The 21,233-nt window shown below is 43.1% G+C and overlaps 1 protein-coding gene across 1 annotated transcript in view; it reads right to left on the bottom strand.

Annotated features, from left to right (window-relative positions):
* DCAF13 (DDB1 and CUL4 associated factor 13) overlaps positions 1–21,233 on the bottom strand; it is a 207,943-nt gene that overhangs the window by 5,725 nt on the left and 180,985 nt on the right. The window contains exon 10 of the mRNA XM_029591856.1: positions 5,297–5,460. Coding sequence (XP_029447716.1) covers positions 5,297–5,460 — 164 coding nt within the window. The remainder of the gene's footprint in view (positions 1–5,296; positions 5,461–21,233) is intronic.

Here is a 21,233-nt window from a genome sequence, read left to right as displayed (position 1 = left end):
CACTGTTGCTAAATCATTGGGGGGGGGGGGGGGGGGGGGGGACAGAAAAGATGTAACTGATAGAATTTTATGAAGTTGGCCAAATGCCGACTGCATAATAGCCAAAACCTGAGATTTCATGGTTTAAATGCTGTCTCCAATTTTACACCCAGATTAACATTTACTTGATGGGCAATTTGTATATCAATTGACTTTCTGAACTTTTATAAATAACTATATTTTTTATTTTTGTTTAATCTTTAGATTTATAATGCAGAGTTCTAGTAGATGTATTGGTCCTTAAGAATCTGGAATCTCAGAGGGTCATTTATCAAATCATGTTAGGGCATTATCGCGGGTGTTAAAGCCCTAACGCACATGATAAATAACGCATTGCAAGATGCATATGCAAATTTTAAAATTTTTCCCAACTGGGAGGAGTTAGGGAGGAGAAAATTAAAACGAGGGGTGCTTAGCATTGCGTACGATACCGTAATGCACGCTATCGCAGGTTTTAATGCCGGAAATAACCACACCTTTTTTCCTGGCTTTATGCCTGCGATAGCTATGTGTTACTGCTGAAACGGGTTTTGTGATAAATCCTGCTTCAGGCAGGGAGAGGGTAGAGGTGAGAAGGGAGAGCCCCTGGGGAGGCACATATAATAGACTATTTTTTATACCACTGCACTCGGGGTGAGGTTTTGGTGGTGTGCCAGGTTTTGGCGGGCAGTTTTACATGCACAGTCAGAGGTATGAACAGCACAGTTAACCTCAGTAAAGATTTTATGTGATTTGGAGTGATGAAAGGTATAAACCTAGCTTGATGCATTCTCTACCTAGCTGCTAACAAGCTAGGTTGAAAGTACACTGTACAAATCTCATCTTTTTATACCATTCATCACTCCAAATCACATAAAATCTTCACTGATGGTAACTATGCTGTTCATATCTCTGACTGTGCATGTAAAAGTGCCCCCCAAAAGCTAGCATACCACCAAAACCTCACTCCAAGTTACTAGTTGCCCATCTTACAGTGGTATAAATAGTTAACTTATATGAGAGCCTTATACAGCGTGTCTCTCTCTCTCTCTCAGGAAAATTACCCTAACCATGTCCCAAATATATATATATATATATTTTTTTATCTCGGGTGTTATTCTTGCAAAATTTATAGCAAACTGATAAATCTAGGTCTTACTATGTTATGATCTTTTTTATGTTGTTGGTCTAATAAAAAATGTATTGTAGTAAGAGAGTTTTGGACATTGCTTCTAACACTGAAATCTCATGTCTACATCTTAGTTTAGATCAAGAAAAGGTATCATAATCTATTAAGATTTCATAATCACATTTATTAATTGTGCTTTATTTACAGATGTACATATGAAATATATTTAACAAAGTTAGAGGAAAAAAAGCATTTATGTCATACATTCACTCCTCTGAACTTCCCCTGCCCCAAAGATTACCCCTTTTCTCAGCACTTGGAAGTATGTGTACTGTTACACAGTGTGCATACTTTTACGCACAGTGAGGATGGGCAATGTTTGGAAGGTCATTATTCTTATATTTCATGTTTATTTAAGGTTGGCAAGGGACATATTTTGGTGGGATACCAAGAGTAGACTTTAAGAAAATTAAATCAGTTGGCAAATGTCTCAAAGAGTTAGCACTGATATGATTTTTGAAGCATGACAGATTCTCTGCAGGGAGAACTGTTCCCTCAGCTGGTAATGGAACCCACTGGAAAGGGGGTAATACTAGTCCTGGTGCTTACTAATGGGAACAGTATTTCTGATGTTGAGGTGGGCGATCATCTGGGATCCAGTGATCACCGGATGGTGTGCTCAGTATTAGAGTTCAGGAGATGAAGGTTTATTCAAAGGCAAGCGTTCTAATTTCAGGAAAACTAACTTTTTTAAAATGAGGGAGTACCTCAAGGAGTCATTAGATGAATAGGAAAATCTAGGGGAAGTAGAAGAGCAGTTGGCTAAACTAAAAGGAGATATTATAAAGGCAAATAACCTTTTTATTAGGCAAGTAAATAAAGGAAAGAGTAAAAGGAGGCCTCTGTGGTTTTCTAAAGAAGCAGCAGAAAAGGTAAAGGAGATTCATAAACTACAAGGAGATTCATAAACTAAAAGGAGATTCATAAACTACAAGAGATTGTAGAAAGAGGAAGACAGGTGCCAATACCTGGAAAAGCTAAGAGAATCTGGGAAAGTAGTCAGGAATGTAAAGATGTAAATGGAAGAATAAATAGCAAATATGGTAAAATGGGAAGGTCATTTTTTTGTTTTAAGATCTGTTAAAGATAGGAGGAACTGCAAAAGTGGCATTGTGAGACTCAGAGATGAAGGGGAGGAATATGTAGAGGCCAATGAGGAAAAAGCAGAAATGCTTAACAAATTTTTCTATTTGGTGTTCATTGTGGAAGGGCCAGGAGCAGGACCACATAAAATGAACACAAAGAGAGAGGAATCTAAATCAATTTTCTGAAAAATGTGTTTGTGAGACATTAACCAAACTTAAAGTAGATAAAGCGATAGGATTGGATGGAATACATCCAAGGGTATTAAAGGAACTTAAAGAAGTTCTGGTAGTTCCACTGGCTGATTTTTTCAATCCTTCTTTAGAATCTGGAGTAGTTCTGAAGACTGGAGACAGGTAGATGTGGTTTCTATTCATAAAAGCGGAAGTAAAGAGGAGGCTGGGAACTACAGGCTGGTTAGACTGATCTTTGTGGTGAGTAAATTAACAAAATTGCAGCTAAAGCAGAGGATAGTGCAGTTTCTGGAATCCAAAGGATTGCACAATCTGAGGTAGCATGGTTTTACCAGATGTAGGTCTTGTCAGACAAATCTGATCAATTTCTTTGATTAGGTGACTAGAGAGTTGGATCAGGGAGAGTAGTAGATGTGGTGTACTTGGATTTCAGCAAGGCCTTTGACATGGTTCCGCATTGGCGACTTATAAACTGAGTACCCTTGGTATTGCCATAAAGTGACTGACTGGATTAGAAGCTGGTTGAGTAGGAGGCAGCAAAGAGTTGTGGTAAATGGAGTTCATTTTGAGGAGAGGGGTGTTACTAGTGTATGCTGCAGGGATCAGTCCTTGCACCAGTTCTTTTCAACATTTTCATGAGCAATACTGTGGGGAAGAGTGATTTTTTTTTATAAGTGATACCAAAACCTGCAACAGGGAAGACAGCCAAGAAAATGTAGAAGACATGAGAAGGGATCTAGAGAAGCTGGAGGAATGGTCTAGGGTCATGCAGCTAAGATTTAATGCTAAAAATGAGAAGTTTGCATTCAGGCTGCAAAACACAAAGGAGAGGTACAGTATAGGTGGTAAAATTCTTCTGAACACAAAACAAGAGTTGGTTCTAGGGGTGATCTTAAGGTGGTCAAACAGGAGGATAAGTTAATGGCAAAAGACATTAAGATGTTTGGGTGCATAGGGAAGAATGGTCAGAAGAAAATAGGAGGTGATATTGCTCCTATATAAGTCCTTGGTGAGATCTGATTTGGAATACTGTGTACAGTTCTGAAGACCGCACCGTCAAAAGGATATGAACTGTTTGGAGTTGGTCCAGTGAGTGTCTACTAAAATGATCAGTGGTCTTTGTTCTAAACTACATGGGGATGGACCTAAGATTTAAACATGTGTACCACAGAGGAAAGGCAGGATAGGAGACATATAATAGAGACATGTAAATATCTGCAAGGTTTCTATGCACAGGAGGCATGCCTCTTTGTAAGGAAAGGAGGCTCTAGAATGAGTTGTCATGAGATGAGGGTGAAAGGGGGTAATCTAAGAGATAATAATCTAAGGAAATATTTCTTTATAGAGCGTGTATTGGATGCATGGAACAGTCTCTCCATGGAGGTGGTGGAATTAAGGACAGTATCTGAATTCAAGAAAGTATGGGTTAAACAAAGAGGATCTCTGAAGGAGTGACAGAGATTGTAAAACTGAATAGGCCATATGGTCTTTTTCTTCCATCATGTTTCTATATTTCTATGAATGCAGAGCCAGGAGCTACTGATACAGAGATTATGACTATATTTATTTAATAAGATTTAAAAACATATAATTGCACGTGTGTATGTACATAGATCATTTTCACACAAGTGACAATGCTCTGAAATAACACCAGATTTGAAGTAACTGCAAAGGGAGTTTTCAAGAGTAAAACAGACATATTTCTTTATACTAAGAACCTAATTAGGCTCAGAAGAATCTCTACCCTACCGTTATAAATATATAAATGAGTATAGTGACCTGACCAATGATGGTGATTCATAGCATGTAAAAGAAAGTTGAATATGATGAACAAACGTCACTTCACAGTTGCTATATTAATTACTCATTTTCTTACAAATACATAGCTAAAGATATAATCTTTCAGCAGTTTTCTTAACAGCATATTACAAGCTGAGACCATATTTCACTACACTGATCATAATGTTCTGCTTTCATCTTCAACTTTTGTAAACTAACTGATACATACACAGTTATACATGGTAATTTTTATAAAGACTCGTATTAACTAAAATTGAAGGAACAGTTACAAAATGCTTTTTTGGCTCATCCATATCCACCATATTGAGGGGAAACGTTCCACATGATTAAAGGACAAACTAGATAAACAGAATGATGGATTCTTCTTTTCCTAAAGTTCAAATCAAAGCATATAAAAATGTTTCTATTGCTCTTAAGGTTTATTTTCTGTCTACAAGCATCGAACATGACTGAGAATATCCCTTCATTTTCAGTGTGTCTGTAAGACAAAGTACATTATCTTTGCTGTCCTGAAGTTTCTATCAAGGCTACTACAAGGTTAGAGAGAGAGCAAGAGGTAGCAATCAGTCATATCTTTCCAGAGACTATGTCAACCAACACAATAATACACCTGATCTTCAATGGCGCTATTGTACAAATTAAGAGATTATCCTAATTGTGAAGCACAGATGACAGCACAAGGTACTCAGACTACTTAACTAACTAGCACTGTGAAACATCATTACAGTGCTGATTCAGCCTGTAGTGCAAACTCTCACTTCTCAGACTCTTTTTGGCAAAGATCAAGTGTAAAGTTGCGGTCATAACTTAAGAATGGTCATCTTTTAGCTGAGATAAAGAATGCATACAATGTAGGGTGGTTAATGCTCCGTCAACTGATTACAAATTGGGATACAAAAAACTGTTTAGACCCTGGCCAAATTAAGAAGATTAAATCTATTCTTTAAAAAATAAAATAAAATAAAAAAGACTGGTATAAACCACTGTTACCAAGATACAAATGAAAACGTACTTCCTGCGACGAGCTTCCTTCATGATGCGTTGCTCCTTGGCCTGGCTATAGATGGCTCTCGGTAGGTGACGGTGACGAGCTATGCGCTTGATCTGAGGGTGGTGTTGAAACTTCTCCTTTAACTTCTGGCTATAGTTTAGTGCTGCTTTCTCTCGTGGTGCAAGCTGAAGAAAAACAACTGTGCATTACAACAACAAACTGGCTCATAATTGTTCCATTTTATGCACAAAAGAAATCATAGAAAATTTTCAAACAAATCTCTAAGCAAGTTTCCATAGACATGTTCCTTATGTGCCATTTAGGCCTGTACAAACTGGATCAAAAAAGCAGCTGAGACTTCACGTATAATACACTTGTACAAAACTGTGTGCATGTTTAAGTAGGTAAAAGGAAGAAAAGTGAAAAGGGTTTCTAATTACATAAGTACACTGTAAAACCAATTTCATGCTCATTGTTTAAACCTCACAATAGTTAACATGAAACTGATCTCCAGATGTGCTGCAACTGACAGCAAAGGACACCCTCTGAAAAGGTTTGTTCCAATCTGCTACAACAGCAAAAATCTTTTTGAAACTAGGAACCATACTAGATTTCTCCTAAATGAATTTAAACCACAGAATATGACATTCTTTAGAGAGAAGTATAAAGACCGATTTAAGCTAGACAGGCAAATATAATCCTTGTTGGTACAGGGTCAAGGACAGAATGCAATACACTAGCCAGAGAATGCAATACTTATGAGCTCACAAAATGGAAAAGTTATGAACATTTTAACAGTTAAAGAAACACATTTCTAGATAGAAAAAAAACACAGTTGCAGCTTCCATTAATGGTCAAGCTTGAGCTTTCCTTTTATCTTTTTCATTTGCTTTGGTTTATGAAAGCATACTTCATTGCAGAAAAATGCCTTACAGGTCAGGCATTTCCTGTAAATAAATATTCAGGAGCTCAATTCCTTCAACTAGGGAATGGAATGCCAAGAAATGCTCAATTCAGAGTTTATAATTGTTAACTAAATAAAAGGAAAAGAAAATATTAGATGGTTCTTGCAAATCGCTTCTAGACTACAGAATAACGTGTTTTTATACTGAGGGTTAAACGTGTTTAAACCAATTCAATACAAAATGAAATGAGTTTGCTTACTGTAAACAGAGTTCTCCTTAACCACTAGGATGAATTAGATGACAGGTGGGTGATGTTATCTGATGGCAGTGAATGAACCCATCTCTCTAGCTCAGTAAAGTTTTACTAGTGAGCATGTGTGGGAACTTCCATGCGCATGCTGCATCCTGAGCCCTTCGGTCTAATGAAGAGCTTAGCTTTAGGTAGATTCTCCAGGGAGGCAGGCAGGCAGGTGGGTATTAAGCATGGCTAATTCATCCTGCTGTCTAGAGAAAATCCCATTTACCGTAAGTATACTTGCTTTCTCCATTGATAAGTAGTGCTGAATTAGTTATAACATGGGAAGTCCCAAGCTGAAGGTGTGAAGCAGAGCATTTAACTACATATTAATAACCTGGTTTCCCCCATGCTTGCCCCAAATTACTGTCACTTCTTGATAGGTTGTCCAGACAGTAATAGGACATAAATGTGTGAACTGACAACCATGATGCAACCTTGCAGATGTCCTCAATGGAGTTAACTCTTACTGGATGAGCCTTTACTAAGTCTGTGATCTGAAGATCAGCCAATGCATAACAATGCATACAGTCTACTAGCCAGTTGGACAAAATATGTTTGGCAACAGCCACACCCAGTCTGTTAGGATTGTTGGATACAGCTGAGAAGTCCGATGATAAGGCCAAGTTTTCCTCAAGTAATAGGCTAAGACCCACTTATAGTCCAGCAAATGGAGGGCTTTCTCCCCTTTGTGGCCATATTGACTTGGAAGAATATGGGCAAAACAATAGCTTGATTTAAGTGAAATGCAGAAATCACTTTAGGTAGAAACTTAGGGTGGGTATGGAGCACCACCCCATTGTGAAAAAATTGAAAGTGCAGAGAGCATGAAACTAATGTCTGCAGTTCACTGACTCTTCTAGCTGAAGTGATAGAAACTACCAACACCACCTTCCATGTGAAAAAATTCAACTAAGCCGACTCCAGCGAATTCTAGGGAGGCTTCATCAGTTGTATTAACACAACAGTAAGATCTCATGGTACAGGTGGCTTTGAATTTTGATACCGGGGATGAAGGGAGATCAGTTTCCATCCACTTGCAGTGGTCAGCAATGATAACCTAAGATGTACTTTCACAGAAGATATACTTAGACCCAATAAGGAGAGGGGAAAATAGGTATTGAAGGAGATCCTTGGGACTACAGGCAAACGGGTCCAGAGACACCAGGTCAAGAAATGATTCCATTTAAAACCTTACACCCTCCTAGTAAACAGCTTCCTAGCTATAATCATTATATTCTCAACCTCCGTGGAAAGTGACAGAGAAGACACAATAAATGCTCAATATCCAAGCATCAGGTTGAAGGAAGGGAGGTTTGGATGAAAGACAACCCGCCTCCTAAGTTAGCAGCGGCTGGATCAGTTTCCAAAAGGATCAGAGGGCAGACTGACAACTTGATGAGATAAGAGGACTTCAACTATCTGGGCCATGCTAGGGTGATGAGAATGAGTCATACCTAATCCTTGAGCACATTCTGAATGATCCATGCCACCAGCAGAAGTAACTGAAAAGCATACACCTCATCAGAAAAGCATCTGTAGTGGATCTGAATTTGCTTTGAAGCATGGAGCAAGTCTGACTTTCCAGTTGCTTTCTGATGCAAACAAATTAACTGACAGTCAACCCCACAGGTTGAACAACTGTTTGATCCAGAGGTTACTTGTGTGGTCAGAATACTCCACTGAGGTGATTTGCCACTGTGTTGGAGACCCCAGGAAGTTAGGTTGCCTGAAAAAAGGCTCTGTGATTAAGGGCACATTTCAAAATTCTTTGAGACTCTTGATAGAGGGTCCAGGATCCTGTCTGCCCCTTGCTAATTTATTAAAACATTGCTACTTGACTGTCGGTTTGGATCAGAATTCTCTTTCCCTGAAACAAGTGAGTGAACACTCTCAAGGCATGCTAGATATCTCAAAACTCTGAGGATGACCTGAAACAGAGATTCCATTGCTGACCATATTCCCTGAGTTCAAGAGGAATGTGTATGAGCTGCCCACCTTCTGGTGGAGGCATCCATAACTAGTGTCACTTGATATGGTAATGCTCAAAGAGGACACCTCTTTTCTAATAGCAATGGGTTCAGCCACCAATGAAGTAATGCCTTCATCTCCGGAGTTACCATTATGGAGTGCGACAGGAACTCCAGCTTATCGATGTAGTCATATAAATACTGCACCATATAAAGTTGGTTGGCTGCAATGAGGATGTTTAGTATCAAACTCTGAAAGACTTTCTTCTCAAAGCTATCCCGTTACCAGGGATTTTTTCCCAGTGGTATGTTGGAAAATATTCTAGTCTTCTTAGCCTGTTTCAAAGTGGATTCTACCACCACAGACTGCAGTTGGACTATGCCGAAACAAGGAGCTTACTGCAATCTGTATTTGAGATCCATCTTCCTGGCTACTGAGAAGGCAGGAGGCTGGATTCTCCCTCATTCTCCTTTGCAGGTCCCACAGAATCTGATGAACCAGGATCACTGCTGGTCGGAAGGAGTTTCCAATACTGAAGTAGTCTGAAGGCTTCTCTGAATCGAATGTTTGAAGAATTTAAACCATGACTCTGATGAAGAAGTCAGCGGATCAAGGAGGAGACCTCAGTTGTCTTGAAGGGGAACATTCCTGAGGAAGGTCCCAGTTGGCTGTGCCCTGCACTTCATCCTCCAAGTGCTGGCTGGACTCCTCCACTAAGAGAGATGGCCTGACTGACGGAGGTGGAGGAGGAATGCCTTCTTGAGGGAACAAACCCATCATCCTGGACAGGACAGGCAGAAGGGTGTCCTCTTTGTCATTGCTTACCAAAGAGGCAAATAAAGTTTTCACCTGTTCATTGAGGTGTTCTCTGGGCCAGAGTTGGAGAAAAGGTATCTTCTTTGGAGACCAGAATAGGGTCCATCACCAGGAAAGTGCATGCACCGGACCCCAGATAGAATCCTTCTCCTTGGTAACCTGTGTTAGGGAATGCATAGAGATCAAGGGCACAATGGAACAGATGGGGTCTGAGGTTTCCAAATGCAGTGGAAGTGACCTGGGCTGGGTGCTCTGGACAGGCGATGCTGACAGAGCCCCGGAGTGTCTGGAATCAAGAAACAGGAGGCGAGACAGTGATAAAGGTGCCAAAAACAAGGAGGGCACCGGTGAAGAATTCGTATTGGGCTCACTAGAGCCAGGGTCACTGTCAGCAACAATGGCTGCTTTGCAGATTTCTGTGCCGATGGCGGCAAGGTCTGGTATGATGATGTCGCCACTGATTTCTACATCGCTAGTGATGACTAGGCACTTCTTTCTTGACACCATTGAGAGCACGTCCAATGTGACCCACTCATGTGAAACCGAGCAAATGGGTTGACATGCACTGTCGCTGCCATGTGGCCCAGGAAGCGGAGGAATTGGTGAGCCAAGATATGGGGGCAACTGGAGACCTCCCGAGCAAGAGCCACGAGGGTCTCCGCCCTGTTCCGGGGCAGAAAAGCTTTCGCTTGGACAGTGTCCAATCGTTCCCCAATGAAGTCCAGTTGCAATGACAGTTGGAGATAGGATTTGGGATAGTTGATCAGGAATCCCAGGGTCTCCAAAGTCTTGATTGTGAGATGCATGGCATTCTGAGCCTCTTATCGGGAGTTGCCCTCGATAAGCCAATCATTGATGTAGGGAAAGACGTGAATCCCCCGCCTTCGAAGATGGGCTCAGACAACCCAAGACATTTGGTGAAGACATGGGGTGTGGATGCCAGGCCAAAAGGCAGAATGTGATACTGATAGTGGTTCCCATCAACCAGGAATCACAGGTACTGTCGATCTGCCTGATAGATCGGGATATAGGCATATGCGTCTTTGAGATCAAGGGAGCAGAGCCAATCTCTCGCCTTGATAAGGGGAATCAGGGTGCCCAGAGAAACCATTTTGAACTTTTCCTTCATCAAGAAACGGTTTAAGGCCCTCAGGTCCAGAATGGGATGGAGGCCACCCATCTTCTTGGGGATTAGAAAATATCTGGAGTAGAACCCCTCGTCCTGTTGGCTTGGCGGGACGGATTTGACTGCTTGAGCCAGAACAAGGGCGGAGAACTTAACTCAAAGTATTTGTAAGTCCCCTGCTGCTCTCCACCCGGGACACAGAGGTGAGCGGGGTGGAAGTTGCTGGAAAAGCAACCAGTAAACCTGACGCATAATGGATAGGACACAAAAGTCAGACATGGGCCACGATTTGCGAACACAGCTGGAACCGACCCCCAAAAGGTGTCGTGCTGAGGAGGTTGGCTCATGCTCCCTGGCTGCCAGTCAAAACCCCATGGCGGGGTTCTGCGGCGAGACTGTAGTTGCCCAGGGTGGTCGAGGTTGCCTCGGTCTCACCCTGGATGGTGGTGCAGGCGGGAAATATTTCCAAGGTCGATAAAAAGGCCTCTTTGCGTATTGCCGTGAGGGCTTCTTGGGCAGCTGGGTGTCAGAGGTACAAGCTGACAACTGCTGAAGGGTCTCCTGTAGTGCTTCAGTTGCGCACTGCCTCCTTGATTCTGTCTCCAAACAGATTCTCCCCTGTACACAGCAAGTCAGCCAGGTAGTCTTTAATCTCAGGGCGCAGGTCTGAGGCCCTCAGCCATGCCGTCCGCCGAGATCCTAGACCTGCAGCAGCAGTTCTCATGGCTGTCTCAGAAACATAAGAAGCAGAGCGAACCTCCTGCTTATCACACTCCAGGCCCTGCTGGACAATGGTCTGGAAACCCTCCTGGAATTGCTGTGGCAGGTGCTCACTAAATTCAGGGGCCTCTTTCCACTCGTTCGTGGAATATTGTCCCATGTATAGCTGGTAGCAAGCTATGCGGGCGGTCAGCGTGGTGCCCTGAAACACTCAACGCCCAAGGGCATCGAGAGTTCTATGCTCACGCCCTGGGGGGGGGGGGGGGGGGGGGGGAGGGGATGATGCATGGGTGTGGACTCTTTTAGCCTTCTTATGGGCTGATTCAACCACCACGGATTGGTGGGGGAGTTGACAGTGGTCGAATCCTGTGGTCGGTGGGACTAGGTAGACTGAGTCCGTCTTCCGGTTAACTGGTGGCACAGATATGGGGTGTTCCCAAAGGCGGGTTTACCAGCTCCTTGAAAATGTCATGGACTTGCACCGCCACTACCTCTTTCGGGGAATCCATGAATTGTAGAATTTTGAGCATCTTGTGCCTGGTGTCCTGCTCTGTTAAAAGCTGGAAAGGCACAGATTCTGCCATGGCCTTGATGAAACCCGCAAAGGAAAGATCCTCGAGGGGAGATTTTCGTTGTTCCTCCAGTGGAGAGGGCTCAGAAGGGAGTACCTCAAAATCATCGGAGGATACAGACATCTCCCCCACCTAGGGGGTCATAAGAGGTTTCCCCTTCACTACGACCCTCCAGGGATGCGGGGGTTGAAGGCCCAGTGGCAGATGCACCGTAGGTCTCGAGGACACTGAGCAAGGAGCTTGAGGCATTGACGGCCCTCGGGGTTGCAGGAATGCCGTCAGATCCAACAGTGTCAGCGGGATAGGGGCACTGAATGCATCAGTAGAACCAATCCCGAGGGCCCTGGGAGGTGAGATAACCCCATGCGTCTCTGAGCCGCCATCGAGCCCGCTGGCCCTTCCTCCTCCTCACCAGTATGGGACACCGGAGCTGGCTGTGTTGGCAGGATACCGAGCAGTATGTCGAGCCATTCCAGTAATGGCGCAGGCTCTTGTGGCGGTACCGGAGGCTCGAAGCCCTGCAGGGCCCGGCTGACCACTGACTGCATGCGCCTCTCCAGCTACTCCTCAAAGGCAGCTGAGGATAAAATGGCTTAAGGAGGAGCAGGCAGAATCAGGATGTGCCCTGGATCGAAGGGCACCAAGCCTTCCAATGATGTTGGTGGAAGCCGCCTAGAGGCATCAGCGGGGTTAGAGGGAATCGCTTCCTCCTCCATCGACAGTTCCGTGGGAGGCACAGAGATCAATGCCTGTTCACGGTCTGGTTTTGACTATGAGGATGATCAATGACTGTGTTTCCTCGACCTTTCTTGATGGTCACCGTGGTCTTTGCCCGGAACTGATGGCAACAGTGAGGAACCAGACCATATGCTCCCCTGCACTGAGATCGGGGAGCATATGAGGGGGTGATCCTGATGGAGTCAAGATCAGGACCTCCTTTCTGGGCGAGGTGGAGGTCCCTGAGGCTAAAACAGATCTGACTGCTTGGACCCGAAGACTTTTTCAATCTTATCAAGACGAGCCTGATGATGCTTTGGGGTATTCTGGGCACAGAGGTCGCAACCACGGACATCATAGGATGTCCCCAGGCAGAGGACTCAGACCTCATGGGGGATTGTGATGGACATAGTCCGAGGAGCACTAAGGGCATCGATGGAAGCCGATTGATGCCATGGAGAAAAGTGTGCAATGCGCGGTCGATGGTCAGTGGACACCAGGGAAGGAGGCTGTCAGCGGTCAACCGTGAAAACGAGAGGGACTTACTAGATTGCTGAAAGGGAACCGAAGAATTAGCAAGGGACCCTAGGCAATGCGTGGAAGGAAACATTTTTGAAAGACTGCCAAAAATGAGCGCGAGCTCTGCGTCCAAGAGGCAACAGCTTCGCGGAATAGAAGAGATTGAAGAGGGACCCTGCATGGACACGTGGTTAGCGGCATATTGGGCATGCTCAGTGTGCCTGTCAAAGTTTCTAGAAACTTTGACAAAAGTTTTCCGTGCTGGGCTCCATTGGATGATGTTACCCATGTGTGAGGACTACCATCCTGCTTGTCCTTGGAGAAAAACATGAAACAGAGAGTAGGATTAAATGGATAGTTTTCTCAGTGGAAAAAGGTAAACAATGGAGTGTCTCAGGGATCTCTACACTTGCGACACTGCTTTTTAACATAATTATAAATGATCTGGACAAGTGAGGTAATAAATGACGAGGTGATCAAATTTGCAGATGACAATTATTCAGAGTAGTTAAATCACAGGTCGGTTGTGATAAATTGCAGGAGGATCTTGTGAGACTGGAAGATCTGACATCTAAATGGCAGATGAAAATGAAAGTGTACAAGTAGAAGATGATGCATATAGGGAAAAATAACCCATGCTATAGTTACACGACATTAGGTTTCTTATTAGGAGTTACTACCCATGAAAAAGTTCTGGGTGTCATAATGGACGACACATTGAAATTGTTGGCTGTGTGCTGCGACAGTCAAAAAAGAGAACATAATGTTAGGAATTATTAGGAAGGGAATGGTAAATAAAACAGAGAATGTTATAATGCCTCTGTATCGCTCTATTGTGAGACCGCACCTTGTGTACTGTGTTCAATTCTGCTCGCCGCATCTCAAAAAAGATATAGTTGCAGAGCAGAGGGTACAGATAAGGGCGACCAAAATGATAATGGAGATGGAACAGCTCTCCCCTATGAGGAAAGGCTAGAGAGATTAGGGCCGTTCAGTTTGGAGAAAAGACGGATAAGGGGAGATATGAATGAGGTCTATAAAATCATGAAAGGACTTGAATGGGTAAGTGTGAATCAGTTATTTACTCTTTCAGGTAATACAAGGACTAGTGGGCACTCTATGAAGTTAGCAAGTAGCCCATTTAAAACAAAATGGAGAAAATTCTTTCACTCAATATACAATTTAGCTCTGAAATTCATTGCCAGAGGATGTGTTTAAGGAAGTTAGTATAACTGGGTTTGAAAAAGGTTTGGAGAAGCTCCTGAAGGAGAAGTCCATAAACTGCTATTAAACAAGATGACTTAGGGAATAGCTACTGCTTATTACCAGTATTAGTAGCCTAGGATCTATTTAATATTTGGGTACTTGCCAGGTACTTGTAACCTGAATTGGCCACTGTTGGAAACAGAATGCTGGACTTGATGGACCCTGGAGCATGCTACTCCTGCACCCAGTGCTTCCATGCATTGCTTGACCCCAGGTCTACAGCTATGGCAGATCAGGAATCTGTCACCATAAGCAAGGGAGCTCTACAAGAGGAGTCTTTGCTTGACTTGGCATAGAGGGAGACAGAGAAGGAATGGCTTCATCTCTTAACCAAACTGAGGAGCTCCTCCATCTTCCACGCCTTATTCTGCTGAGATCTAGGTGACATCTGCCCACAGTCATAGCAATTGACAGAGCCATCATCAGGTCCCATGCAATTATAGAAGATGTTGAGGCCATCAGTGACTAACATGTTACAGCCACAGACATATTCTTTAAGGCCACTAGATGTGGCCTTAATGGAACTGGACATTGCACCATGTGGTGTCTATCTAAGAGGACTTACAACTAAAAACATATTCGCAAAATATCTGTACTAAAAATTCTACCCAAGCATTTAACCTTGGATACTGCAAATTGTCAGGGAAATTTTATGTCCTAAAAAAAGCCTCCCCTGAATAACTTCTAGTACCAGTATTCAAAAGTAATTTTTTGCATAGAACATTCAACCAGTACAAGAAATGTGATAAAAATAGTAGGCAGACTGTGGCTGAATCTCCAGCACACCATGAGAAAAATGTTTCATGGATGACCAACAAAGAAAATGGTTAGAAGGACAAGGAGAGGGTAATAATTTAGTGCTTGATGTCTAGATTTTCAGCTAGAGAAAACAAGCACCAAAGCTGCCGAAAACAGGTGTCCAAATTGCATAGCAAAAGAATTGCAAACAAATCTCAAGACAAAGCAGCATTGGTAAACAGTTAGTTTGAAAGAAGACTAAAGGTCAACCAATTTCAACCTATTTCTAATTACCTACAAGTGTTCTCTGCATGGTAATATAGAGCATAAAAAAACAACACTTTCCCTACTGCATTGGTCCCCTATTTCTAAAACACAGTGAAACCTATCCTTTCCAATCTCAAACAGAGCTCACAAAACTCTTAAGAAATGAAAAACAGAACAGTCAGATCTGCTTGGTGCCATGTTAAGAAATTTAAGAACCACTGTCAGAAGGAGTTAACATAAAAAATATAAGCAATTGACATTGCATGTTTATGGGAATTTGTTTAAATTTATTGAATGGATGCAGCACAAAGTATGGAATCCACTGACCTAAGACTTCCTCATTGTGCACTCGCACAGTTGAAACCCCATACAGGTACCAACCTTGGCAGTACTACAGATGGAGCAGTTTCATTAAAGCAGAGTGAACTTTCTAGCTTTCTTTCAAGTGGCCAATTAACTGCACTAATTATACATAATAAGGCTGCCTACAGTTATTCCCATGTACCATCAACTGAAAAGCTAATTACACTCAATTTGCAGTTTATAATCCTACACCCACCGCCACATACCTCCTGGTACAATGCAAAACTGAAATAAATAATTTACAAGCTCTACTAATATTAAATGCACACATATAAACTGAAATATTCTAGATGCACAGGGTATAATTCTGAATTTGCAGAAAATGAAGCCCGATGAATATGAGAAAAGCCAATGGTAAAATAAAGACAAAAGTCTAAACCTGTTGCAGCATGTTGAGAAAACTCCTGTAAATTATTTTGGTGAGAATTATAGCACTGCTCAAGACTAGACCCTTCAACTGTTAATAACACTTTACAAGACCAGAAGGATATTTAGTAATTCCCTCTGGTCCCCGAGTTCACTTACTTCACGTGTTCATCGAAGTATTAATTGCAGTACATTTTATTGCACTGATTTGTGCTATAATTGCAATTTTTATCTAAATGTCTTATTGATTTATTGCATATTTTTCTGAAATTCATATATACATTTGCAGTGAGAAACTCATCGATTTTTAGCATGATCTAGGGACAGAAGCTTTGCTTTAACTAACACAGAAAAAAATATATTTCTATAGTTATCTCACTATATTTTCTTCAAAGAGAAATCACCACATTTGCCCTCTCACCCATAAATGTGTTCCCTCCAAAGCAGGCCTGGCGCACAACCACAGATTACTGTGTGTGTGTGAGGTGGTGGGAGTTATAGAGCCATTGCCTGTGGGATATCAGTTCTATGAATAAATGGCATTAGAAAAAAAGTTTGAAAAGTATAAAAGAAAAGTAAATTGTCAGTAAGCCTCACTCTTACTGCAAGCCCTATGGCAAAATAAACAAAACTGTAACCTCATATAACCAGCGGGGTAGATTTTATAAAAGTACGCCGGATTTTAATAGATACGCGCGTATCCTTAAATGATGGCATTAACCCCGGACCTAACTAATCCCCCCCCCCCCCCCACCTTTATCGCGAAAGTTACGTCTGCCCGAGGCAGGCATAACTTGCGCACACCGGGCCACCTGCCAGCACGCCATGGTCCGGTCGCTGGTCCGGAGGCCGCGGCCACGCCCCCGTTAACGCTCCGGCCGCGACACCCCCCCAACCTGCCCCCCCCCCAGGAAAGCCCCGGGACTTACACGCGCCGCCGAGCCTATGCAAGATAGGCTCGGCGCGCGCAGGGGGGGGGTTTGGGGTAGGTTTTCGGGGGTTACGCGTGTAACCCTTTGAAAATCTACCCCAGTATGTTTCAGTGTAAAATTAACCGTCATTACTTTTGTGTATCAGGGAGTCAAAACTTGAAATTCTATTTTATTTAGTTCACTTATATTCTGCTACACCAAACAAGTCATCTGAGCGGATTACAGGTGAATATTCACAATAAAACAAAAACATTCAAGCATAACATAAAACCATAAAACTACCACTCATATACATGTTTAAAGAGCAATTGTCTTAAGGATTTTCCTAAGAAACATATATTCCTCTTTCCTCTTAATGCCATCATTTAAGGTGTTCCACATCATATGGCCTATTACAGAAAATGCTCTATTTCTAGTATCCTGATAATAATTCAAGATGGTGGCTTACCTGTAACAGATGCTTTTTGGAGGCAGAATCACATGACTCTGCTTGGTATCAAACACATGTCTAGAGTTTTCTGGAAAAGGCCTTCACGAAGCATGCATGGGAGCTCCTGTGCTGCCCTGCTGCTCAACCCAGTTCTGATAACAACTCCGAGGGTCAGCAACTCCAAAAGGAGAGATGGGAGGATTTGTGTGATTGGTGAAATGCTGTTTTTTTCTGAAGAAAGCAGTTCACCATAGTCACATAAGTGGGAATACCTACCTAAGAGTTTTCTAACACAAAAAGGAGTAAAGAACCCCAACAAGACTATGAACAAGCAGGAAAAACATGTTTTCATTGGGCAAACAACTATTTTTCTGTTTTGTGTGCTTATTTTTTACATTTGTTAACATAAAACCTGAAATAATATAACAGTCCCTTAGAAGGATGGTGGGTGTGGGCAGAGGGGAAGGAATTGGGCTGTACTCCTCAAAGAGGCTGTGGAGAACAGACAGTCCAAACCTATTATCCTGCAGAGAGGCTATGTCTAAACGGAAATCAGATATAAACATGTGGACTCAACTTCACATTGTAACACTGCAAACCTCCTCGGTGGTGTCAGTTTGGCAACTGACATCGTCATGGCCCTCAAATTATGGGCCTTGACATGTCCCTCTAATATCAAACCTGCCAGATGAAAATAAAAGATGCACCATTTCATATTGGATAGCAGATTGCTTTTTGTCAACAGAATCCCAAGTCCATTAGGGTCAATTTTCTATGGCTTTTATTTTGATCAAGGTAGAAACTGGCGGCTTTCTTTCAATTCAAAGAATGAAAGACATATTTGAAGTGGCCTGAGGAAAATGATGAAAGCATGATTGAATGGTTAAAATGGAAACCAGACAGCATCTGGTGGGCTATATACATGGGAATATTTATATTGATTACAATTTTACTGTGCTGTATTTTTACCTTTTGTTGTAAACTCCTTAGGGTTCATATGTTATGAAAGCGCACGGTTAATACATTCAAATACTACATTAAGAATGCAGGATACATGTGGAGCACCACCCAGTTATGATGAAATTCGATATAAGATGGACAAGTCTCTAGGGCAGTGGTTCTCAACCCTGTCCTGGGGCCCCCCCAAGCCAGTCGGGTTTTCAGGATATCCACAATGAATATGCATGAGAGAAAATTTGCATACACTGATTCCATAACATGCAAATTTTCTCTCATGCATATTCATTGTGGATATCCTGAAAACCCGACTGGCTGGGGGGGGGGTCCCCAGGACAGGGTTGAGAACCACTGCTCTAGGGCCTGGAGCTCACTGATTTTGCAGGCCTAAGTCACTTTCATGTCAGGTACACAAGAGTTCAGAGGCTCAAAGGGGCAATCATCATGCTGGGTAAGAACCAAGCTGACATCTTATGACAGAGCTTGATGAGAGACTTCACATAAATTTGATTACTAAAGGCTGTACAGAGTTGGGGTTTCCTTCAACATACTGGAAAATGCCAATTGCACAGATGTGAACCATAAACAGAGTTGGTGAGAAAGCCAGACTCTGAAAGATTTGGCTTTGGTGTGAGACAGGAGAAGGAATATAATACCCTTACTCTCACATAAGACTACAAACCTCCTCTATTTCAAGCCACAAGACCTTCTGGTGGACTCCTCCTTAGATATTTATTCAGATAGACTGAAGGGTTTTATTATATCACCCTAAATATTCTGTCATAAAAGCCAGAGACCAGATGTTGGGCTGGAATAATGTTCCTTCATACTGAGTGATTAGAGTTGAACAAGACCCTAACTTAAGAACATAATTAACTAGTTTCTTCCAGCTGATCTTGATAAAAAAAATGAATATAATTGTTTCCTTATCTCTTCAGAGTTTTATCCACTAGAAGTATGGTAGGATATATTTATAGAAGACTTCTTCCCCAATGAAGAGAGAAGATGTTGCCCGCTAGGTTGTCTTCTAATCTCCTTCTGGAACAGAAAACTCATACCTTCCGTTCAGAGCTGTCACAAACAGATCTATCTTGGGTGTGCCCCACTTGAGAAAGATCTTGCTTGCCTCATCCTCTAGAGCAGTGATTTTCAACTAGTGTGCCGCGACACATGGTCGGGTGTGCCGCGGGGAAAGTTCCCCAAACTATAGTGCCCCCTGTGTTTTGTTCCCCTACGACAGGGGTCGGGAACCCATGGCTCTTTTGAGGGCTGCATCTGGCTCGCAGACAGTCGCCACACTTTCCCACTGACCCAGCTGCTCCCCGGTCCTCCTCCGCCCGGGCTTAAAATGCTGTCAGCCCGGGCGGAACGCGGCAGGACAGCTGGAGTCAGCGGGCACCGGCGTGCTCTCTTCGCCCCCCCCCCCTCCCGGCCCGGAAGAGGAAGTGAAGAGTATCGGGTGCCTGCGCGGCAAGAAGAGGCCACGCTAGTGCGCTCGGCATCGGCCCGAAGAAAAGAAGACTGCAGCGCGGCTCGGAGGAAAATGAAGAGGTTCAACCGCGGCCGATGGGACTCCGCCTCCACGAGGGCTGAAAATGAAGAGGTGAGCGTTGGGAGGAGGCTGCTGCTGCCGCGAGTTCCCGGGGTGGGGGGGAGAGAGAGTGAATGAGCGGGCATTCACTCTCTCTCTCCCCCACCCCGGAAACTCGCGAGCAGCAGCAGCAGCCTCCTCCCAACGCTCACCTCTTACTTACAGCCCTCGCGGAGGCGGAGTCCCATCGGCCGCGGTTGAACCTCTTCATTTTCCTCCGAGCCGCGCTGCAGTCTTCTTTTCTTCGGGCCGATGCCGAGCGCACTAGCGTGGCCTCTTCTTGCCGCGCAGGCACCCGATACTCTTCACTTCCTCTTCCGGGCCGCGGGGGGGCCTGTGTGTGTGTGTGAGATTGCATGTATGTGAATGATTAAGAGCCTGTACATGTGAAAGAGAGTATGTCTGTGATTGAGAGCCTGCCTGTGAGAGAGAGAGAGAGAGAGCATGAATGTAAGTTTACCATTGGGAACCTGTATGTGTAAGTTTGTGATTGAAAACCTGTTTGTGTGAAAGAGTATGTGTGTATGATTGAGATCCTTTGTGTGTGAGAGAAATCATGTGTATGTATGATTAAGAGCCTGTGTGTATAAGTAAGAGAGAGATCATGTGTGTCTGTGTGTGATTGAGAGCTGGTTTAGGTGATGGAGCATGTGAGTATGTGATTGAGAGCCTGTGTTTAAATGAGAGAGAGAGACCATGTGTGTCTGTGTGTGATTGAGAGCTGGTTTAGGTGATGGAGCATGTGAGTATGTGATTGAGAGCCTGTGTTTAAATGAGAGAGAGAGACCATGTGTGTCTGTGTGTGATTGAGAGCTGGTTTAGGTGATGGAGCATGTGAGTATGTGATTGAGAGCCTTTGTGTAAATGAGAGAAAGAGAGGACATGTTTGTAAGCATGTGAATGAGAGTCTGTGTGTGAGAGAAAAAGACAGCATGTATTTTTGTGATTGAAAGCCTGTGTGTGTGTAAGCGTGAAAAGATAGACAGCATGTGTGTAAATGTGTAATTAAGAGCCTATATAAGTGAGTGAGAAAAAACATGTGTATATGTGAGTACTGAGAGCATGTGTGTATAGGTGTGTCATTGAGAGCCAGTGTGAGAGAGAGCGCTGGTATGTGACTGAGAGAGGAGAAAGTTCCAAGCAAACCACCCCACCTCCTGCTAATTCAGAACAATCTCAGGCACCTGGATATCAAACGTTCCCAGGTATGCAGAGCAAAAAAATGTTTGTATCCTTATTATTTTTCATTACTGGGTCTTTGTGTCTGCTATTTTGAAATATTTTGTTGGTATCTGGAAATGTTTTATATGTGTTTTTTAATTATTGGATATTCCACTCATTAGCTGTTTCGAAATATGTTCTTTTTGTTAGTACAGTTTTACTGCTGATGATTTTATATTTCTTGAT

The sequence above is a fragment of the Rhinatrema bivittatum genome, chromosome 2, assembly GCF_901001135.1.
Source record: "Rhinatrema bivittatum chromosome 2, aRhiBiv1.1, whole genome shotgun sequence".
NCBI lineage: Eukaryota > Metazoa > Chordata > Amphibia > Gymnophiona > Rhinatrematidae > Rhinatrema > Rhinatrema bivittatum.
The sequence above is the reverse complement of the archived record's forward strand: the minus strand, read 5'-3'. Positions and strand labels throughout refer to the sequence as shown.